This window comes from Oryctolagus cuniculus, chromosome 5, assembly GCF_051225735.1.
Source record: "Oryctolagus cuniculus isolate XC-2025 breed Fujian yellow rabbit chromosome 5, ASM5122573v1, whole genome shotgun sequence".
Lineage (NCBI taxonomy): Eukaryota > Metazoa > Chordata > Mammalia > Lagomorpha > Leporidae > Oryctolagus > Oryctolagus cuniculus.
Genome location: NC_142871.1, coordinates 88,231,797 through 88,253,711, shown reverse-complemented (window position 1 = coordinate 88,253,711; position 21,915 = coordinate 88,231,797). Strand labels below are relative to the sequence as shown.

Here is a 21,915-nt window from a genome sequence, read left to right as displayed (position 1 = left end):
TGTCTATATCTTTTAATTGAAGAATTTAGGCCATTTGAGTTCAAGGTTACTATTGTTAAATAACAACTTGGCCCTACCTTTTACCCATAAATATTCCTATTATTTACATTGGATTTCTTTTGTACTTTTATTAAGAGGTGTTCTGCCTTCATATTCTTTCATAATGATGACTATCTTTCTGTGTTTCTGTGTGTAGCACATCCTTAAGCATCTTTTGAAGGCTGGAAAAGTGGAGGCAAATTCTTTCAATTTCTGTTTGTTATGGAAGGTCTTCATTTCATCTTCAGGAGAGCTTTGCAGGGTATAGTATTCTGAGTTGACAATTTTTTTCTCTTAAGACTTAGACTATGTCTCTCTATTCTCTCTTAGCCTGTAAAGTTTCTGATGAGAAGTCAGCTGTGAATCTAATTGGAAATCCTCTGAAAGTAATCTGGCATTTCTCTCGTGTACATTTTAGATTCTTTTCTTTATGTTTTACTGTTGAAAGCTTGACTACAGTGTGTTTTGGTGAAGATCTTTTCTGATCCTATCTTTTAGGAGTTCTTTGTGCTTCCTCTACTTGGACATTCCTTTCTTTCTCCAAAATGGGGAAGTTTTTTTGTAATTATTTCACTAAATAAACCCCCATTCTCTCTACTCCTTAGAGAACTCCTAAGACCCATATATTCCATTGTTTGATAGTATCCCTTAAATCTCCAACACTGTTTTTAATTTTTTCTTATTTATTTTTCTTTTTAGTCTGACTGTAAAATTTTCCAGAGATTTATCTTCTAGCTCAAATAATCTTTCTTCTGCCTCACTGAGTCTGTTCTTTTTTTTTATTATTTTATTTTATTTTTTATTTGACAGAGTTATAGACAGTGAGAGAGACAGAGAGAAAGGTCTTCCTTCCTTTGGTTGACTCCCCAAATGGCCGCTACAGCTGGCGCTGCACCAATCTGAAGCCAGGAGCCAGGTGCCTCTTCCTGGTCTCCCATGTGGGTGCAGGGGCCCAAGCACTTGGTCCATCCTCCACTGCCTTCCAGCGCCACAGCAGAGAGCTGGACTGGAAGAGAAGCAGCCGGGACCAGAACCTGGTACCCATATGGGATGCTGGCACCTCAGGTGGAGAATTAACCAAGTGAGCCACAGCGCAGGCCCCACTGAGTCTATTCTTAAGACTTTTCACTGCATTTCCTATCTGATCTTATTGAATCTTAGTTTCTAATATTTCATTTTGATTTTTCTTTAAATTCTCAATTTCATGGGAAAAATTTTCATTCATCTCATTGATGGATTTCTTTGGTTCATTGATTTGCTTGTAATTGATTTTGAATAATCATATGATTAATCTTTTGAATTCATTTCTTCCGTTTCTTCATCATCACATTCTAATATTGAAGTGTTGTATTCCTTTATGGTGGGGACAGGGAGGTTCATGTTATCTTCTTTATTTTTTTAAAATTTTATTTATATTATACAAGCTCCATGTATTTCATATATTCAGATTTAAAAACATAGTTATACTTCCCACCCAACCCTCCCTCCTGCCCACCCTCCATCCCTTCTTTCTGCTCCCTCTGCTATTCCCATCCTTAATTTTTACAAAGATCTACTTACAATTTATTTAATGATCATAAAGTTAATCCTACAGTAATTAAAGTAGTTCAACAAACAGTATGGAGGAAAAAAAAACTGCTCCTCAACAGAAGAGACAGGGCTAGAAACCATCATCAAATCTCAAAATGATCATTTTATTGCAATACGTTAATTTTAGGTCCTCTAGTACCTCAGATAAGCCAAAACATATGTCATCTCTCTTTTTGAAACTTGCTTATTTCACAAAGTAAGATGGTTTTCAGTTGCATTAACTTTATTGCAAAAGATAGGATTTCTTTTTTTTTTTTTTTACAACTGAGTAGTATGCCATAGTGTATATATACCATAATTTCTTTATCCAGTGAACAGTTGATGGACATCTGGGTTGAGTCCATATCTTAGCTATTGTGAGTTAAGCTGTTGTAAACATGGGGGTACAGATAATTCTTTCATATGGGGATTTCATTTCCCTTGGGTAAATTCTCAGGAGTGGGATGGCTGGGTCATATGGTAGGTCTATATTCAAATTTCTGAGGTATCTCCATACTGTTTTCCATGGTGGCTGGACCTGCTTACATTTCCATCAATAGTGGATTAGGGTACATAATTTCTTGTTTGTTGATTTCTGTATGAGAGCCATTCAAACTAAGGTGAAATGAAACATTGTGGTTTTGACTTACATTTCCCCGATAGCTAGTGATCCTGAGCATTTTTTCAAGTGTCTGTTGATCATTTGAATTTCCTCTCTTGAAATATGCCTGTTCAAGTGCTTTACCCATTTTTTAAATGGATTTTTTGTTTTGTGGTTGAATTTCATATGCTCTGTAGATTCTGGATATTAACCCTTTACCAGTTGCGTAGTTTGCAAATATTTTCTCCCATTCTGTTGGTTGCCTCTTGACTTCACTGAGTGTTTCTTTTGCAGTGCAGAAGCTTCTGAACTTGAAGTAATCTCATTTGTCAATTTTTGTTTTTATTGCCTGAACTTCTGAGATCTTTTCAAAGAAGTTTTTGCCTATTCCAATGTCTTGCAGGGTTTCCTCAGTGTTCTCTAGTAATTTGATCATATCAGTTCATAGATTTAGGTCATGGATCCATTTTGAGTGTGTTTTTGTATAAGTTGTAAGGTAGGGGGTATAGCTCATACTTCTGTACAGGGAGATCCAGTTTTCCAGGCACCATTTGTTGAGGAGACTGTCCTTGCTCCAGGGATTGCTTTTAGCACCTTTGTCAAAGATAAATTGGTTGTGGATGCATGGATTTATTACTGGCATTTCTGTTTTGTTCCATCGGTTTACACATCTGTTTTTGTGCCAGTACCAGCATGTTTTGATTAAAACTGCCCTGTAGTGTGTCTTGAAATCTGATGTTCTGATGCCTCTGGCTTTGTCTTTCTTGTATAAGATCGCTCTAGCTATTCAGGGTCTCTTGTGTTTCCATATGAATGTTAGGTTCATTTTTTTCTAGATTTGCAAAGAATATTGTTGGTATTTTCATTGGGATTACATTGAATCTGTAGATTTCTTTTGGTAGTATGGACATTTTGATGATATTGATTCTTCCAATCCATGAATGTGGAATATTTTTCCATTTTTTATGTCTTCTATTTCTTTAGTGTTTTGTAATTTTCATCATAGAGCTCTTTGGCATCCTTGGTTAAATTTATTCCAGGGTATTCAATTTGTTTTGTAGCTATTTTGAATAGGATTGATCTTAGAAGTTCTTTCTCAGCCATGGCATTGTCTGTGCATACAAATACTAATGACTTTTGTGTATTACTTTTATATCCTGCAACTTTACCAAACTCTTTTGTGAGTTCTGATAGTCTCTATCTCTCTCTCTCTAAGATTTATTTTTTGGATGTGAGGGCCATCTGGCTGTGACATCTGTCACCCCATTGATCACCAGGGTTGATTCGGCTGAGCTGGCTGGCTAGGCAGGTGTCCCCTTCCTCCCTCACCACTCTACATGCGTCCCTCCTGAAGCTGCACGCTCAGTCGAAGAGGATGGCCTTCCCCTCTAGATCAGGACTGGTCTTTAGTCAAGGGTATACGAGTAGCTGCACTCCCCTGCTAGAACCTCCAAACAAGCTCTCAAGATTTATTTATTTATTTGAAAGGCAGAGTTACAGAAAGGCAGAGGCAGGGAGAGAGGTAGACGGCTTCAATCCACTGGTACACTGCTCAAATGGCTGAACTGCCAGAGCTGTGGCAATCCGAAGCCAGGAGCCAAGAGTCTTCTTTGGATCTCCCATGCAGGTGGAGGGGTCCAAAGACCTGGGCCATCTTATACTGCTTTCCCAGGCTATAGCAGAGAGCTTGATTGGAAGTAGAGCAGCTGGGACTTGAACTGGTGCCCATATGGGATGCCGATACTGTAAGCATCAACTTTACCCATTATACCACAGCACTGGCCCCCTGATAGTCTCTTAGTGAAGTCCTTTGATTCCCGCATATGTAGAATCATGTCATCTGCATTTAGGGTTAGTTTAATTTCCTCCTCTCCAATTTGTATACCTACTGTTTCTTTTTCTTGCCTAATAGCTCTGGCTAAAACTTCCAGCACCTTAATAAACAGCAGTGGTGAGAGTATAGGCATCCTTGAGTGATTCTGGATCTTAGGGGGAATGCTTCTTGTTTTTCTTCATTCAGTAGGGCATTGGCCATGATTTTGTCATAAATTGCCTTGATTGTGTTGAGGAATGTTCCTTCCACACCCAATTTGCTTATTGTTTTCATCATGAAAGGGTGTTTTATTTTATCAAATGCTTTCTCTATATCTATTGAGATAATCATATAGTTTTTGTTCTTCAGTTTGTTAATGTGATGTATTACAATGATTGATTTGTAAATGTTGAACCATACCTGCATACCAGGAATAAATCCCACTTGTTCTGGTTGAATGATCAGTGGGGACTGTGGATTTTTCCCATTTGTAAAATCTCCTCGTCCTGTGCACATGAGAGCTGCTGCAGCCTCTACTGGTGTCAGGATAGTGTCTTCTCCTGCCACACACTGGGTGCCCTTGTTGGGGGATAGGGAAGAGGAAATGTGCTTTTCTTTCACTGGACTCTTTGGGTACCTGCCCCCTGCTAAGGCTCCAGGCAGGACTCAAAGTCAGTGTGGTCTGCAAGTTTCTCCCCCAGGCAATATCACCAGTGGTATGGGCTGCCACAGTTGGCCCCCACCTTGCTTTCGAAGCTAGCATCTCCTCCAGCCCTTGGCTTTGAGAGTCTTGGTGGTTTCTCTGTTCACTGCTGTGTATCCTCACTTTCCACAAATACGATGTCCCTATTCTGTATATAGAAAATCTAATGCAGACTTCTCTCCAGTTTGCTGCTGGGAATGTACTCCTGCTTTTCTTGTGTTATCTTTCTCTGGTCAAATCTGCGTGTCTTTCCCTATTTGGACATCTTGGAATCCTCTCAGCCTGGAGCTGCTGTGGAAATTCCTATGGAAACAGCTTTTCCCTTCAGGACACACAGGGAACCATGTGGAGCTGGCTGTGGCTGCTGCTGTGCTTCTGACCCAGCCCCCCGCTAGTGTGCCTAGGAAAGCAGCACAGTGCTTGGGCCACTGCCACCTATGTAGGAGGCCATGATGGAGTTTCTGGCTCCTGGCATTGGCCTGGTCTACCCTTGGCCATTGTAGCCATTTTAGGGAGTGAACCAGTGGATGGAAGATCTCAGTCTCTGCCTCTCTCTCTGTCACTTTTCTTTTCAAATAAATTAAATAAAATTTTTTAAAAAATAAAAAATAGTTATTTTCAGCAGGATATTATACAGCAACTTCTAAAAATTTCAGTCACTATAGTGTTTCCCAAGTTGAATCAGATTTTTTTTTTTTTTTGACAGGCAGAGTGGACAGTGAGAGAGAGAGACAGAGAGAAAGGTCTTCCTTTGCTGTTGGTTCACCCTCCAATGGCCGGCACGGCTGGCGTGCTGTGGCCGGCGCACCGCACTGATCCGATGGCAGGAGCCAGGTACTTATCCTGGTCTCCCATGGGGTGCAGGGCCCAAGGACTTGGGCCATCCTTCACTGCACTCCCTGGCCATAGCAGAGAGCTGGCCTGGAAGAGGGGCAACTGGGACAGAATCCGGCACCCCGACCGGGCCTAGAACCCGGTGTGCCAGTGCCGCAAGGCAGAGGATTAGCCTAGTGAGCCACGGCGCCGGCTCTGAATCAGATTTAAACAGTATGTCTGCCTTTCCTTTTCACTGGGAGATAATGAAGATAGAATGCTAGGGGAATCAGGTTCTTATTTTGAAAACTCGTGAGTAAAGGGAAAAAACATTTCTTCTGCCTTTTCTATGTGAGCCATACTATAAGATAGCCATACAATAAATTAACAGAAGTTACATTCATATATTTAGAATTCCTCACCTGATGAATGAAAGGGTGATAGAAGTAGAGTATCACTAAATTCAGTCCCTAATAAACCAATGGATCTTTACTTGCATCAGTGGTTGCTAGCATCCAAAAAGAAAGACAACCATATATATGCACTTGCTGGTGGAAGAGTACTACCTATAACATAGTCTTGTCAAAAAGAATTAATAAACCTATAAATCTAACTATTCAGTTATGAGAAGAGGACATGGAAACAGTATTAAGGAATATCACGGTGATGCAGCAAAATGAGGGCTGTGGGAGACTCAACAAATAAAAATCTGTTTGGCAACAAATTATAGGGGACAGGAGAAGAAAGGGATGATCTAGTAAATCAGAAGATACCTAAAAGAATTGTCAGCTAATGACAAGAGTAAACTTAAATTGGATCATGGTTCAAAGAAGCTACTTTTAAAATTATGGCATTTATGAGGCAATTGAAAATTCAAAATTTGAGGGGCTGACGCTGTGGCGCAACAGGTTAAAGTCCTGGCCTGAAGCGCCGGCATCCCATATGGGCACTAGTTCGAGACCCGGCTGCTCCTCTTCCAATCCAGCTCTCTGCTATGGCCTGGGAAAGCAGTAGAAGGTGGCCCAAGTCCTTGGGCCCCTGCACCCACGTGGGAGACCCGGAACAAGCTCCTGGCTCCTGGCTTTGGATCGGCGCAGCTCTGGCTGTTGCGGCCATCTGGGGAGTAAACCAGTGGATGGAAGACCTTTCTTTCTGTCTTTACCTCTCTCTGTAACTCTGTCTTTTGAAATAAATAAAATAAATCTTCAAAAAAAATTCAAAATTCAAACAGTTATCTTTTTTAGTAGTGATAATTATATTTTTAAAAATATATGCTAAATAGGCAAAATGAAAAAGTACTATGATTTGATCTTATTTTTTTATTTTTTAACATTTCCACTAAGAAACTTCTGCTTTCTGTTGTTTTTCAGGTTGCTGCATGATCTTAACTTTTCCAAAGATGAGATCCATAGTTTTACAGCATAATGAAGACCTGTCATTGTCCTTAACTAGTTTACCTAAATTTGTGATGGCTTAGGGTTTTTTTAAGAACATTTTTGTATATACGCAAAGGGTAACTAGAATCCAGGCTTCCATTTCTGAAATGAAATCAACTGTTTTCTTCTGTATAAGTAATTTCTTGGCTTTATTTTGTACCATAACTTATTTTACTACTGATATTTGAACAAGAAGTTGGTCTTGGCAACAAATATATACAGGATTCTTTGTTATGAATCATAAATTTCCTTACCATTTAAATCTTATTACTGTTGTACAATAAGCACTGGTATTTATGACATAAAATAAATGATCACTTCGATCATGTTTCTATGCTGTAAAATGTCTTATTAGCAATACAAATTCAATTTTACATTGCACTGTTAACTCAGGAAATGATCATTTATGTCCTGGTTACTGATATTAAAACATGGAATGTTTTAACTTATTAAGTGATCCAAAAATTTGTTTGTATGTATCTGGTATTAATGCAGAGGCGAATAAAGTTATACTTAAGTGTTTTTTAATCTTTGTTTCAGAATGCGGTTGAATGCAACAATATTGGGCCAGTGTCTTAAGTGGAAATAAAGAAGGCAACAGTATAAAAGATACTGGAGACATTTCAGACATGCACCCTTGTACTAGCTATGTTAGAGAGCTTATGAAGAGAAATGTGGCAGTTATATTGATTCTTAGTCAAAACCAAAGGCATTAGGAAAAGGAATGAAAGTGTTGCATCTGGTTCCATGGCCTAAATTAATCACTTAGTGCTTTGGAACAGGTTAAATTTTAATTCTTTTTGAGCCCATCGAGACCAGCTGGAGAGCTGAGGAACATTCTGTTCTAAATGGTTCTTTCTTTGTCTGGTGTCTTTCTCCACAGCTGGCAGTTCAGCAGGGAGCTCTCCTAGGCTCTGGTGTGTGGGCAACTTAGTTTGTCTCCCTGCTGCTATGTGCAACCTTCAAATATTTTCTCAAATCAGAATTTAGCAAAAGGTATCAAGAAAAATCACTGCATGTTTTTTATGAGGCAACTGGGTTGAATGCCTTGGTGGCTACTGCATAATCTAAATTGGATTATTATTTTTTTTCTAAAGATTTACTTATTTATTTGACAGAGTTGCACACAGAATGAAGAGGCAGAGAGAGATCTTCCATCCACTGGTTCACTCTCCTATCGGCCACAATGGCCAGAGCTGAGCCTATCCGAAGCCAGGAGCTTCTTCCGGGTCTCCCATGTGGGTGCAGGGGCCCAAGGAATTGGGCCATTTTCTACTGCTTTCCCAGGCCATAGCAGAGAGCTGGATCAGAAGTGAAGCAACCAGGACTTGAACCAGCACCCATATGGGATGCCAGCACTGCAGGCAGTGGCTTTACTCGCTACGCCACAGCACTGGTGCCCTAACTTGGATTTTTTCAACCTTAACACAGTTTACCAGCAGTATTTTCACAGAAATCCAGGGTAGCTGGAGATCTCATTTCTGTAAATGATTTTGTAAACATCTAGGTGTTCACTGAATGAACAGTCTACTCAAGAGTAATACAATATTAACATTATTTAAATTAAAATACTCAGCTTGTGAACTTCTTGTATACAAATGGAGAGTTGAACTCTGTCACTTTTTTTTGTGCCTCCCTCTTCTGTAACCAGTCTTCCTCTCACCGTCATTAACCATTATTATGGTGAATGGACTGTGGTTGTCCTGAGCTGGCAGAGCTCCTTGGTTGCCAACAGGAACTTTCTCTGGCTTCATACCTCCCTACCAACTTGTTTTTTCCTTCTAAAAGAGACCGTGTATCACCTCTTTATAACTCATGAGCAGTATCTCAGTTAACTGCCTTAGCCAACATCTTTGTCATCTTTTCTCATTATTATTCTGTTTTCTCTTTCCACCAGTCCTTTTCTAGTTACCAAAAGCAAATGAGGGCCGGCGCCGTGGCTCACTAGGCTAATCCTCCGCCTAGCGGCGCCGGCACACCGGGTTCTAGTCCCGGTCGGGGCGCCGGATTCTGTCCCGGTTGCCCCTCTTCCAGGCCAGCCCTCTGCTGTGGCCAGGGAGTGCAGTGGAGGATGACCCAGGTGCTTGGGCCCTGCACCCCATGGGAGACCAGGAAAAGCACCTGGCTCCTGGCTCCTGCCATCGGATCAGCGCAGTGCGCCGGCCGCAGCGCGCCGGCCACGGCGGCCATTGGAGGGTGAACCAACAGCAAAAGGAAGACCTTTCTCTCTGTCTCTCTCTCTCTCTCACTGTCCACTCTGCCTGTCAAAAAAAAAAAAAAAAAAAAGCAAATGAGTCTCCTCTCTATTACTCTCTGTATGTATCTTTTCTTCATTCCACCTTTTTATTGTATTTTAAAGCCAAAGAAATCTCATAAGCATCTTCTGGGTGATCTTCACTCAGTTCTATATTTAACATGTTAATTATTCCCCCAAATTGTAGTCTCTAATTTGAAAATCAGCCAAGCTTCAGTTTATAATGCCCAGTTACATCTTGGACACCACTTAAATGTTCTATAAGCTCTTTAATCTCATCATAGCCCAAACTAAACTTTGGTCATAATCATTTCTTCCCAAGTTTGTCTCTGTCTGGTTTTCTAGGATTGCCTTCCCTCTGATCAGCTTTGGGAACCATTAGGAATCAACATTACTGTCTCCATATACCATCTGATCCATTTCTATACCAGCCACCCCTGCCCTATCATTCCTCAACTGCATTAGTAGACAGGAGCTTGTTAATAGGTCTTCCTGTTATAGTCTTGAGCTCATTGAAAGATTATTCATCATTCCAGGATGTTGTACAAGGATTTTGGAGTCTTCTACTGAATACAGCTATATACTCTGGGGGTACAGATGGAATATACATTATAACTATTATTCTTGAGCAAAGAATTCAAAACACTCCTACACTACATATTTGCAATGAGGAAAGAGAATTATGCTGACTCCTTTGGCTTGACAAATCTGCTTGCTTTAAAAAAAATGTACATGTGTGTGTATGTGTTCATTTTCTGTTGCTGCAAGAATACATTACTACAAATTAAGTAGCTTTAAAAAACAACCATTGATTATCTCCTAGTTTCGGGGTCAGAAGTCTGGGCACAGTGTGGCTCAACTGTGTCTTCTGTGGAAGTTTCTGTAGGACTGAAATCAATTTGGCAATTGGGCTTGGCTCTTAGGCTTTAGGGAAGATTGTTATTCCAACCCAGTTCAGGTCTTGGTAGAATTCCGTTTCTTGAAGTTATAGGACTCAGTTCATCATTTCTTTACTGTCAGCTGGGGGCAAGTCTTTGCTGATAGAAACTGCCTGAATCCCTTCTTACACTCACTCTCCTTCAACATCGATGGGTTGAGTCCTTCTTGTGCTTTAAAGCTCTCTGAATTTCCCTTCCACTATATTGTTCTTGCCCCAGCCAGAGAAAGTTAACTGCTTTTAACGACCTGTGATTAGAATGGACCATTCATATATCCAGAATGGTCTCTCACTGTTAAGATTTCAAAGTCCCCTTTGCCTTGTAACCTAACATTCAAAGGCTGCAGAAATTAGGGTGTTGACATCTTTAGGATCCCATTCTATCTGTCACAATGTATAAAGAAAACAAAGAAATGTGTCCAAGGTTAAGATGATTATGTTTTATTTAGATATGGGCCCTCAAATTTTACCTTAATGTAAGAGGACATGAGATGAGCTGTCAAATCCCAAATACTTCATTATGGAAGCTAACACTTGGCTACAATCTCGTCCCAGTTCACCTTCCTTATCATATAAGCTTATCTTGAACCAACTTTGGGCTGAATCTACTGATAGTTATGGACCTGTACCTTTAGGCAGATGAACCAGACTGTATGGTCTATAGTAGTTTGAACTGTAGCTTGTAGATTGTAAAAGGGAGAGTTCATCTAGTCCCAAACTCTTAGTGTATTTTCAGTTTGGGTTTTCTTGTAAAGTCAGCTTCATCCATTGTTGCCAGTTTGGTAGGTCTCACAGCAGAAGTCCAGGGTGATCTATCTAAAATTCAAAATCATATCTGCCTTCCTACTGAAGTTCCTTTCTGGTACCCAATCTCTACTCATGTAATGGAAGCTTTCTCTTGGGAATAGCATTATTCATAAAGCCAAAAGGTGGAAATAACCCAAATGTCTATCGATATCCACGCAGTGGAATACTATTCAGCCATAAAAGGATTGAGGAACTGATAACATGCTACAACTTGGGTGGGCCTTAAAAACATTATACTGAGTAAAAGAAGCCAATCATAAAATACCACATATATTATTCATGTAAAATGTGTAAAACAGAAATTATAGAAGCAGAAAGTAGCTGATGGTTGCTTTATCGGGTATAGAAAAAGGAATGATAGCTAAAGGGTGCAGAGGGTTTTACTTGAAGAGAGAATGCTCTAATGTCAAGTATGATTATAGTTGCTTATACCCGTGATTATACAGAAACCATGGAATTGTACACTTTAACTGGGTCAATTATATGGTATGTGAACTATATTTCAATAAAATATAAGTATTTTCAAATATTAAGAGTAAGCCAGGAAAAACACAAGAGCTAATCAATATTACATAAAATTTAGGACAAAAGTGAAAAGGATATAAGCTTAAAAATATATTAAGATTAAAGAGGAAGTGGTACATAATAAAAACAAAGAATATTCAACATATGAATAATACTAGTCCTTGTAGAAGAAGATTAAAAGAAGGGAAATGTATAAGTACTAAACACTATGCTTAAAAAAAAAGTATTCTTGAAACAAAAAGTGATGTCAGTGTCCAAAGAGCATACCTGAGAATATTTACTCCAAAATCCCACTACTGGAAAAAAATCTAATAAAAATATTTAATCCTAAATCAAAAGAATGTTTAGTCATCCAGACAAAAACCAAAAACAAACCCATGACTTTAAAAGCAAAAAAAAAAAAAAAAAAAATCAAGTCATCTGTCTTGAACAGCATTGCCTTGTGCTGCAAGAAAGCATTGTAGCATATTTAAGATACTCAAGGAAAAAAAGTGAGCAAAGGATTTTATATCTAGCAAAATTTACATGTGAATATAAAGGCACAAACTATTACTTAATATAAAAAATGAAGGCATATTCTTTTCAAAATACTTTCCTAAGGAATCTTCAAAACAACAAACTTTAGAAAACCAGGAAGACTAGAAAGACAAATAAAAGGATTGTTGGTGACCATCAAAAGTAAGGCTAAGGGTTAAAAAATGAGTACAGATATGATGCAACCATCAAAAATGGGAAGAGAATGGGGAAAGCACAGGCAAAAGTTCTTAAACTATTTTAGTAGCATCAGCAAAGGTTGTATTAGTTTTGTTATTCTTAAGATATGAAATACAGAATTAATGTCATCTGATCTTCAGCATCTGTGTCTCATTTTTAATACTTTTGGGGTGAAGTGGTTTAAAACCATCTGAACTTGGGATAGTCATTACTAAGGGCTGGGAAGGGCAGAGCAAGGAGGGGATAGAGAAGATTGGACAACAGGTACCAAAATACAGACAGAAGTACCAGGTTCTGCTGTTTCACAGCACAGGGTGTGACTGCAGTTTACAATGATGTATTACAAACTCTATAATGACCTGGAAGAGAAGCTCGTAAGTGCCAAACAAAGCAGAGATAAACAAACAGAAAAGGTAACTGTCTTAGGCTCTCTCTATGTGCTAAACTATATTGCACTGTACCATGTTATATGTTAGTCAAAAATTTTTTAAAATAAGAACTGGCATCACAGCACGGCAGATTTAGCCACCCCTCGTAATGTCAGCATCCCATCCAGCTCCTTGCTGGTGCACCTGGGAAAGCAGCAGAAGATAGTCCAAGTACTTGGGTCTCTGTTACTCATGTGGAATACTCGGATGGAGCTCCTGGCTTCAGCTGGCCATTGCGGTCATTTGGGGAGTGAACCAGCAAATGTAAGATATCTGTCTCTCCCTCTGTCTGGCTCTGTGTTGTAGTAGGCTAAGGTTCTGCCTGCAGCATCCCATATGGGTGCCGGTTCAAGTCCCGGCTGCTCCACTTTGATCCAGCTCTGTTAATGCCCTGTGAAAGCAGTGAAAGATGGCCCAAGAAACTGGCTCCTGGCTTCGGCTCAGCCCAGCTTCAGCCATTGCAGCCATCTGGGGAGTGAACCAGTGAATGGACCTCTTTCTCTCTCTCAATTCTGCCTCTCAAATAAATAATAAAGAAAAAATGGGAGGAAAGAGACAGGAGGGGAGGGAGGAAGGAAAGGAAGAACAAAAAATATTTTAGTGAAACTAGCTCTGATCAAACTATTACTTGGTTTGAGAAAAAATTTCACTAACTAAAAATCTTAAAGAACTGGCTATAAAATGTAGCCAAGGGTCCACAGTGCTGCCTCCCTCGTGGTTCCAACCTGAAGGAGAAAACTTGGCAATTACTGCTCTTTATGAGATTAGCTGTTTGAAGCATTCCATTCTGTTTCTTTCTTACCCACTGGTATTCACGGTACTCATGAAGATTGTTACCTCCAAGAAATGATTGTGTATGAACCAGGGGGAGACTTACCAGGGACAAAGTGCATGCTATATTATGTTCCCCAAGGCCAAGTTCTGTGAGGTACCTGGTAGTATATGTTAGGGCTTAACAACGTCTATGGTGCTCAGTGTTGGGAAACCAAGCCTGGGAGAAAACCCGATCTCATAATTTGAGCTGAACTGCAAGAAACCCAAGTAAACACTGCAAATTGTGAGAAATGTGTGCAGGAACCATCTAGATACAAAGCTGTGAAGGAAATACAGCAGCTCCCTAACAGGCAATGAAAGAATAGTGCCTAAGACAGTTCATATACCATGTCTGTTGACAAGCACCAGATCTAAGCAGGTGCCTTCTCATTCAAAATTGAATAAGCTTTAAAATTCCAGTATAGGGGGTAGGCATTTGCCTTAGTGACTAACACAACTTGGGACACCAACATCCCATATTGGAGTGTTGGTTTGAACCTTATTTCCTCCACTGCTAACGCTCACCTTGCAAGACAGTAGGTTATAGCTCCCACATGGGAGACTGATGGAGTTCCTGGCCCCTGGCTTCAGCTAGGCCGCCCTTAGCTGTTGCTGGTGTTTGGGGGAATGAACCAATGGGTGGAAGATTCATTTGTCTCTCTCTCTCTCTCACTCTCTCCCTGCCTTTCAAATAAAGTCAAAATAAATATAATTTTTTCGGATAGGGAGAGTTAGTGAGAGAGAGAGACAGACAGAGAAAGGTTTTCCTTTTCCATTGGTTCACCTCCCAAGTGGCCGCCACAGCTGGCGTTTTGTGGCTGGTGTGCCATGCCAATCCAAAGCCAGGAGGCAGGTGCTTCCTCCTGGTCTCCCATGCGGGTGCAGGGCCCAAGTCCTCGGCCATCCTCCACACCTTCCCAGGCCACAGCAGAGAGCTGGCCTGGAAGAGGGGCAACCGGGACAGAATCCAGCGCCCCGACCGGGACTAGAACCAGGGTGCCATCGCCACAGGCAGAGGGTTAGCCTAGTGAGCTGTGGCGCCAGCAAATGTAATTTTTAATTTAAAATCCAATATAGAACTTAGAGTAATGCAGAAAGGTAGGAAAAAGAGTAATGTCATTCTAAAGATTCACAAGGAAGAGCAAAGCCATGACAATAATTTATGACAGGAGCCAGAAAAAGATTACCAAAAAAGTTTGACATTCTCAGTGGCATGCAGGAAGGCATAGCCTCCTTAAACAGGAGCAAGAAGAATGGAATGAGATGAAATAGGCCTGGAAACTTTCGCAGTATCAAATATTAGCTATCATAAAAGCAATGAGATTTAAGAGAAAAAAGCAACAAAGTGTTGCTTTTTTTTCATTTTTAAGGAACAGAAATGAGCAATTCTCAGATTCACAAAGGCTCAGGAAACATACTAGCTATCTTGAAAAAAATTACTTGAAAGAACACCAGAGAAGCCGATGAACCAAGATTAAGAATTTCAGACTGCAAAAGCCATAGTGTATAAGTACTTTTCATAAGTAATTAACAAATCAAGGAATATCTGAGACAGTTCTTCTGTGGACATCAGATGCAAATATGAAAATTGGCCTTGGTCAATATTAGTAGATTAGGAAAAGCAATGCAACTGTAAACAAGATTTTTTTTTTTTTTGCTTGCAATAAAATTAGCCCTAGTCTCAAAGTTATTCTCAATACTGGCAAGAGTGCAGTGAGTCAACCATTTGCCAGGCTCCTTGGTACACTGCTATGTTTTTTTGAAAAAGCCCCCTGTCAGTATGCACTCAAACTTTTCTCACTCCTTGGCTATTTGGGGATTTTATCCAAGGCATTAGCACAAAACACTGGAGGGAAAAAAACCTGACTTCACTATTGTTACATTATAAAGCTACAATTTAGATTACATACAATACTGAAGTTTGTATGGGAAGTTTACAGGAAGCAGGGAATAATTAAGTTAGTATAGTCACTTACTGTAATACTTTATGTACATTAAATAATACTTATGAACTATTTAAAAATATGTCCACTATGATATTAAGTGAAAAAATCAGACTCTAAACTATATATATAATGTGATTGTAATCATGGAAAAAGATGGAAATATGTAAAGAATATAGAAAAAGATTTGTGAATTTTTCTGAAGTCTATACAAAAACAGTTACTTTAGATGAATTACTAACATATTTTAGAAAAATTATGCATATGTTAGCTAATGGTAAATGAGTACCAAGTGTTCATACATTTAATTTTTTTTCAAACAAGGGTAAGAAAACAAACACATTTAGCAGGAGACATTACCACAACCTAATCTCTTGCCTTAGAGATTAGTACCGTTTATCTGCTTTTATTTCAATAGGGAATAATCGGTTTCTTAAAAAAATTCAAATAATGCTAGGAGATGATTTAGAGCCTTTTCCTGAACAGGAAAAATTAATGAGGTCTACAACAAGAGAAAGAACCTGAGATCTTAATTTGTGGAATAATTTCAGTTCTGTGTCTTTGGCTCCTACCCAGTGGTTGGTCATATTTACTCTCCAGACCACAGTGCCCAACAGAAAGATGCAGGTACTATGGGGTCAGGATAAACCCACTCAGGCCCCAGTTCTTTAGGTAGGCTTTTTTCTTTTTTTAGATTATTTATTTATGTATTTCAGAGGCAGAATTATAGAGAGAGGGAGAGCAGAAAGAGGACTTCCATCGCTGGTTCACTCCCAAATGACTGCAATGGCCAGAGCTGAGCTGATCTGAAGCCCGAAGCCAGGAGCTTCTTCCAGGTCACCCACGTGGGTGCAGGGGCCCAAGGAGTTGGGCCATCTTCTACTGCTTTCCCAGGCCATAGCAGAGAGCTGGATGGGAAGAGGAGCAGCTGGGACTGGAACCGGCACCCATTTGGGATGCTGGCGCCGCAAGCGGAGGCTCAGCCTACTACACCACAGCACTGGCCCCTGGTTAGGTTCTTTTTTTTTTTTTTTTTTTTTTTTTTTTTTTTTTTTTTTGACAGGCAGAGTGGACAGTGAGAGAGAGAGACAGAGAGAAAGGTCTTCCTTTGCCGTTGGTTCACCCTCCAATGGCCGCCGCGGCCAGCGCGCTGCGGCCGGCGCACCGCGCTGATCCAATGGCAGGAGCCAGGAGCCAGGTGCTTTTCCTGGTCTCCCATGGGGTGCAGGGCCCAAGCACCTGGGCCAGCCTCCACTGCACTCTCTGGCCACAGCAGAGAGCTGGCCTGGAAGAGGGGCAACCGGGACAGAATCCGGCGCCCCAACCGGGACTAGAACCCGGTGTGCCAGCGCCGCTAGGCGGAGGATTAGCCTAGTGAGCCGCGGCGCCGGCCCTGGTTAGGTTCTTATAAGTTACTTCATTCGCCTCCTTTATAATCACCCATCATAAAACAATACTTGGCTTAACCACGATGCTCTTCTCTAAACACATTTCTTTTTGCCTTCCCTGTAGTACGAGTAGTGTCAATACTGAGCACCATACAGAAGGTAAATAACAAGTTTCTGCTTTCTAATCGCTGATTTTGAATTATGTGCAGTGGACCTCAGCTGGAATCAATATACAACATGGAAATGAACCATCCAAATGTCTGGGCTTCTCGGGGCTCATGTTCAAATTTTGATCAGGTTACCAGTTTACACGAGCAGTTGACTACTTTCTTCTTGTTGGTTTAACCACACAACAGAAGCATTGTCATTGGGGGAGGCAGGCAAGAGCAATGGGGAAGAGGCAGAAAATTAGCGGAGAGGTGCACTTTAAAACCAGCTACACCTAGAGGGAGCTGCTGCAAAATTGAGCCCCCTTCCTTCATAAATGGCAGATAACATTTTGTTGCCCTTTTCTTGTAATCATATTGCAATCAATGTTGCTCTACAAAACTGCATTTATTCATCTAATAATTCAGGGCTTTTCCCACTTTGAAAGATGGATTCAGTTATAAGCTAGTACTGGAAATGTCCAGTTGTTTACATGGAAACCTTTGCAGAAAGGTATTCAGAAACAGAGTGTTGTGTCTGACTTGTTTTGCTCTGAATTATGCTTTGAAGTTGCATCAGTATTGTTGCATATATCAGTAGTTATATGTTTATAACTATTAGCTACATATTTCATATTAGTTAAAAGTTCCTTTTAGTACTGTCTGAATGTATCAATATACAATTATTCATTCATTCAATTGCCAATGGACATTGAGTTGTTTCCAATTTGAGGCTATTCTGATTAAAGATGCTAAGAGAACCCATGTCCAGGTCTTTATGTGGACATATATTTTCATTTCTTTTGGCTAAATAGCAGGAAGTATAATTTTTGTGGCCTATAGTAACTGTATGTTTAAGTTTTAAGCAACTTCTAACTTTTCTTTAAAATGACTGAATCATTCCTATTGGCGTTGTATGAGACTTTCAGTTATTCCACATCTCCACAAACTTTGAATTGATTAATCTTTTCAATTTTAGTGTGTAGTGCTATCACATTGTGGTTTTAATTTGCACTTCTCTGGCAGCTACCGACATTGAACGTATTTTCTGTGCTTATTGGCTATTAGTGTTTTGTCTTTGTTAGGATGTCTGTTTAATCTTATGCTCGGGTTGCTTGTCTTATTACTGTTATTATTATTATTATTATTATCATTGAATTTTAAGTGTTCTTTATATATCCTGAATATGTCTATTGCCACATATGTTTTGTGAATATTTCAGTTTGTGACAGCAAATCATACTTGTCCTTATATCTGTAAGTTTATTATAAGAAGTATTAGAATAATTATTAGAATATAGGATACTCTTATAATAAACTTAGAGACATAAGCCAACTTAGTTTTGACCAAAATGAAAATATAAAATAAACAACAATGCAGGTGGCAGCTTTGTAGCTGATGTGTGAGTGAATGGAAGGCAAAGAAGAAACATCTAATTGGCAGGGGCTAGGCCTGTGCGGCAGGAGTAATGATAAATAGGGCCAGGAGGAGACCCCTTCAGTTTTACTTCAGTGAAACACATATTAGTGAATGAAGGTCATAACTGTGTGGCCACTATGGCACAAACCCAGAGGCTTTGTTAGGGGGAACAAGCTGCGGACATCTCCTAGAACTTTCTGTCCCTTGCTTTGTAGCAACTGGGCATTTGAAGGGAAATTGGAAAATGAGCTGGCACCTTTCCTTCTTGTATTTGAAGAGCTTATGCTCTGACTTGGAATTTTCTAATTAGCTCTCCTAGTCCTTGGTGATTACAACAGAAAGGGGAGTGTTTTTAGTAGCTATTGTTGAAGCAACTATGTAGATGTCCTTACAATTCTATGTCCTCTCATCGAGCACATGCTGAGAGAGGCAGCTATCTGTGCTCTGCAATTGTTCTTTAAACTCATCCAAAGGAAAAGGCTTTTGAATTGTTTTGTAAAATGCACTTTTTGAGCAAGTTAATATTTTATTTATGCAAGAATTGTCACAAGCAATTCTAAGAATAGTCAGATTCTTGAGGAAAAAATACAGGAAATAATTTCACAACATTTAAGTTGTTATTATCACATTTCATATATTAAGTGTGGCATTTTAAAACCATTTATTTATTTAGAAAGGCAAAGAGAAAAACAGGGAGCATGCTCTCATCCATTGGTTCAATCCCCCAAATCCCCACAATAGCTGGGGCTTGGCCAGGCCAAATCCAGGAACAGAAACTCACTCCAGGTCTCCAGTTTATGTGGCAGGGCCCAGATGCCTGAGTCATCACCTGCAGAGTACACGTTAGCAGGAAGCTGGAATCTGAAGCAGAGCTGGGGCTTGAACCCTGGTGCTCCAGTATAGGATGCAGCAGCTTCACCATTGATTCAAACACCCACCCCAGTGTTTATTACATATACTTATATTTTAATAAATTGAATTCATTATTCTAATCCTTCTGTGGGGTAGGAATTCTGCCAGATAAACCACCAGAAGAAGATGCATTCTCCCTCACCCCTAGTTGGGAAATGGCAAAGGTAGCGTTTCCTGTACTGGAAGTGGTTTAGGAAAGCATAGCACAGACCCCAAAATAACACAGAAGACACCCCCAGCCCCTTCACCCCCAGCCCTGGCACTCTGCCCCATGCTCCTCAACAGACTCTGGGAAAGCTACTCGTTCCTTGAGCCGCAGTGGGTGAGTCAGGTGTTCTGTGCAATGTAGAGCAGCATATTACGGAGGTGTTTTCACTCCCCAAAGTTCCACTTTTTGTTCTCTTGGCCAGGAAATCATAAATACCAATGGCACACATTTCTGCAGTGCTTTTCAGTGAGCCAGACAACTTCCAACAACCCTTTGGTGATATGCTGGCACATGGTAACAACAGACCCTCAAACAACACACCTGATTTGTAGAACATGCTGATTTCTATGGTGTGAACACTTGTGTGGGGAACACAATCCATTTCTACATGAGGGCGGAGCTGCAGAGAGAGGGGTATCATTAGTTCCTCTAAGTGACCAGTGCTTTCACACAGGTTGTGGACCAGGCATTGTGCAAGAGCTTTCTACAGGCTTCCATTTAACTGCCTCAGACCAACATGAAGAAATGGGTATTCTTATCTTTTGTTTACTCATGATGCTTAAGGAAACTCTGTCACAAGTCACAGAGCGGTAGAGCCAGGTGGAATTCAGCCAATCTGATGAACTTGCCTGGGGTGACACAGCTGGAAGGAGCTGCTGCAGGCCCTCAGAGCCGGTGGGGGGATCCTGCAAGGTGCCTCCCCTCTCACAGCAAGCAATCTGAATTTTGTTTCCCAGTGCACAAAATTTGAACGCTCCACCTTGTGGTCAGGTCTAGGTACTGCCAATTGCACTCTACTTGTTTTAAAATAGTGGGAAGAGGAAAAATATCAGCTGTCCTGAGAATGTCAAAGGGGAGAGTTTGGAGAAGGCTCTGGAACCAGCTGTGTTCTCTATAAACCGGGTGGCTTTGGAAGTTGCTTTAAATCCCTTGGTGCTAGGTGATTCTCATAGGTACACAATGGGATGATTAGTGTCTGGCACAGACGAGATGCTTCATAAATATTAGCCTGATACTATCTCAGTATGAAACAAACAAGTTGAGCTTTTTGTATGAAAACTGGAGTTATTTGTAAATTCAGAAACATAGGGAATGATTAATTAAAGGACGATTTATAAGCCCACGTTATCACTTACGCCAGCCGTGTGGTATGAGATCTTATAAAATGCATTTCAGTGATTTGACAAACAGGGTTGATATTTTTAGTTCAATAATAGAGTAATTTGATGCAAGGCCTTCCTTATCTTTTTAATAAAAAGCAATGATTTCAGACCTGCAAAAACAGAGGGAGAAATTGCCATGAACAGAAACTGTTACTCACCCAGCTTGAGAAACAAAGCGTTTAAAATTTTTGTTGAAGACTCCTGCAGAGTCCTCTGTGATCCTGTTCCCCTCCAAGCCACTCCCAGGGTTATTATTACCTTAAGCTTTGTATTTATCATTCCCATGCATGTCTTTATATTTGAATACAATGTTTATGGGAAAATGGAATTAAAGGTAAGTTTATTTTGGTGCATAAATTTTGAAATCAATGTAGAATTTTTCATAACAGGAATTTTACATGAACTTTTTGAACTTTTTGAATACCCCTCATATGTTCATATTCATAAAGCATAACTCCATACAAAATACAGAATTGTCGTTTATGTTCTTAAATGTTATATGACTGATACTGTTTGGGGTCTTCCGACACTTGTTTTGTTTGAATGGAATGCTTTGGGGATTAATTTATGTTGATACATGTGACACTATCCATTTTAATAGTGTTCCATTATTTTATGAATATGTAATATATTTTTAAAAATCATTTTCCTATTGATGGGCATTTGAATTTTTGCAATTTTTCTCCATCCCCAAATGGTAATACTGTTTTACATGTTACCTTGTGAGTACCAGTGAGGATTTCCTCAGGAATTTCTAGTCACATAAGGTATGTGCATCCTCAGTTTACTAGGGGAAAACAATCCTATTTTCTTTTTTTTTTTAAACTTTTATTTAATGAATATAAATTTCTGAAGTACAGCTTATGGATTACAATGGCTTCCCCCCCATAATGTCCCTCCCACCCGCAACCCTCCCCTTTCCCAGTCCCTCTCCCCTTCCATTCACATCAAGATTCATTTTCGTTTCTCTTTATATACAGAAGATCAGTTTAGCATACATTAAGAAAAGATTTCAACAGTTTGCTCCCACACAGAAACATAAAGTGAAAAATACTGTTTGAGTACTAGTTATAGCATTAAATCTCAATGTACAGCACACTAAGGACAGATCCTACATGAGGAGTAAGTGCACAGTGACTCCTGTTGTTGACTTAACAAATTGACACTCTTGTTTATGGCCTCAGTAATCACCCTAGGCTCTTTTCATGAGCTGCCAAGGCTATGGAAGCCCCCTGAGTTCACTGACTCTGATAATTTTTAGACAAGGCCATGGTCAAAGTGGAA

At 40.0% G+C, this 21,915-nt stretch overlaps 2 protein-coding genes across 5 annotated transcripts in view; both read left to right on the top strand.

The window, feature by feature from the left end:
• Positions 1-21,915, top strand: part of MRAP2 (melanocortin 2 receptor accessory protein 2) — a 150,208-nt gene that overhangs the window by 6,745 nt on the left and 121,548 nt on the right. The gene's annotated exons all lie outside the window — the stretch shown is intronic.
• Positions 1-21,915, top strand: part of CYB5R4 (cytochrome b5 reductase 4) — a 189,966-nt gene that overhangs the window by 118,178 nt on the left and 49,873 nt on the right. For 3 of the 4 annotated variants that reach the window (XM_089332946.1, XM_070073823.2, XM_008263159.5), the window contains one exon: positions 6,909-7,502. The exons of the other annotated variant lie outside the window; for it this stretch is intronic. In XM_089332946.1, the coding sequence (XP_089189072.1) occupies positions 6,909-6,963 (55 nt within the window). In that variant the 3' untranslated portion in view covers positions 6,964-7,502. Of the gene's footprint in view, positions 1-6,908; positions 7,503-21,915 lie in introns of those variants that run through there. 4 annotated transcript variants of the gene reach the window in all.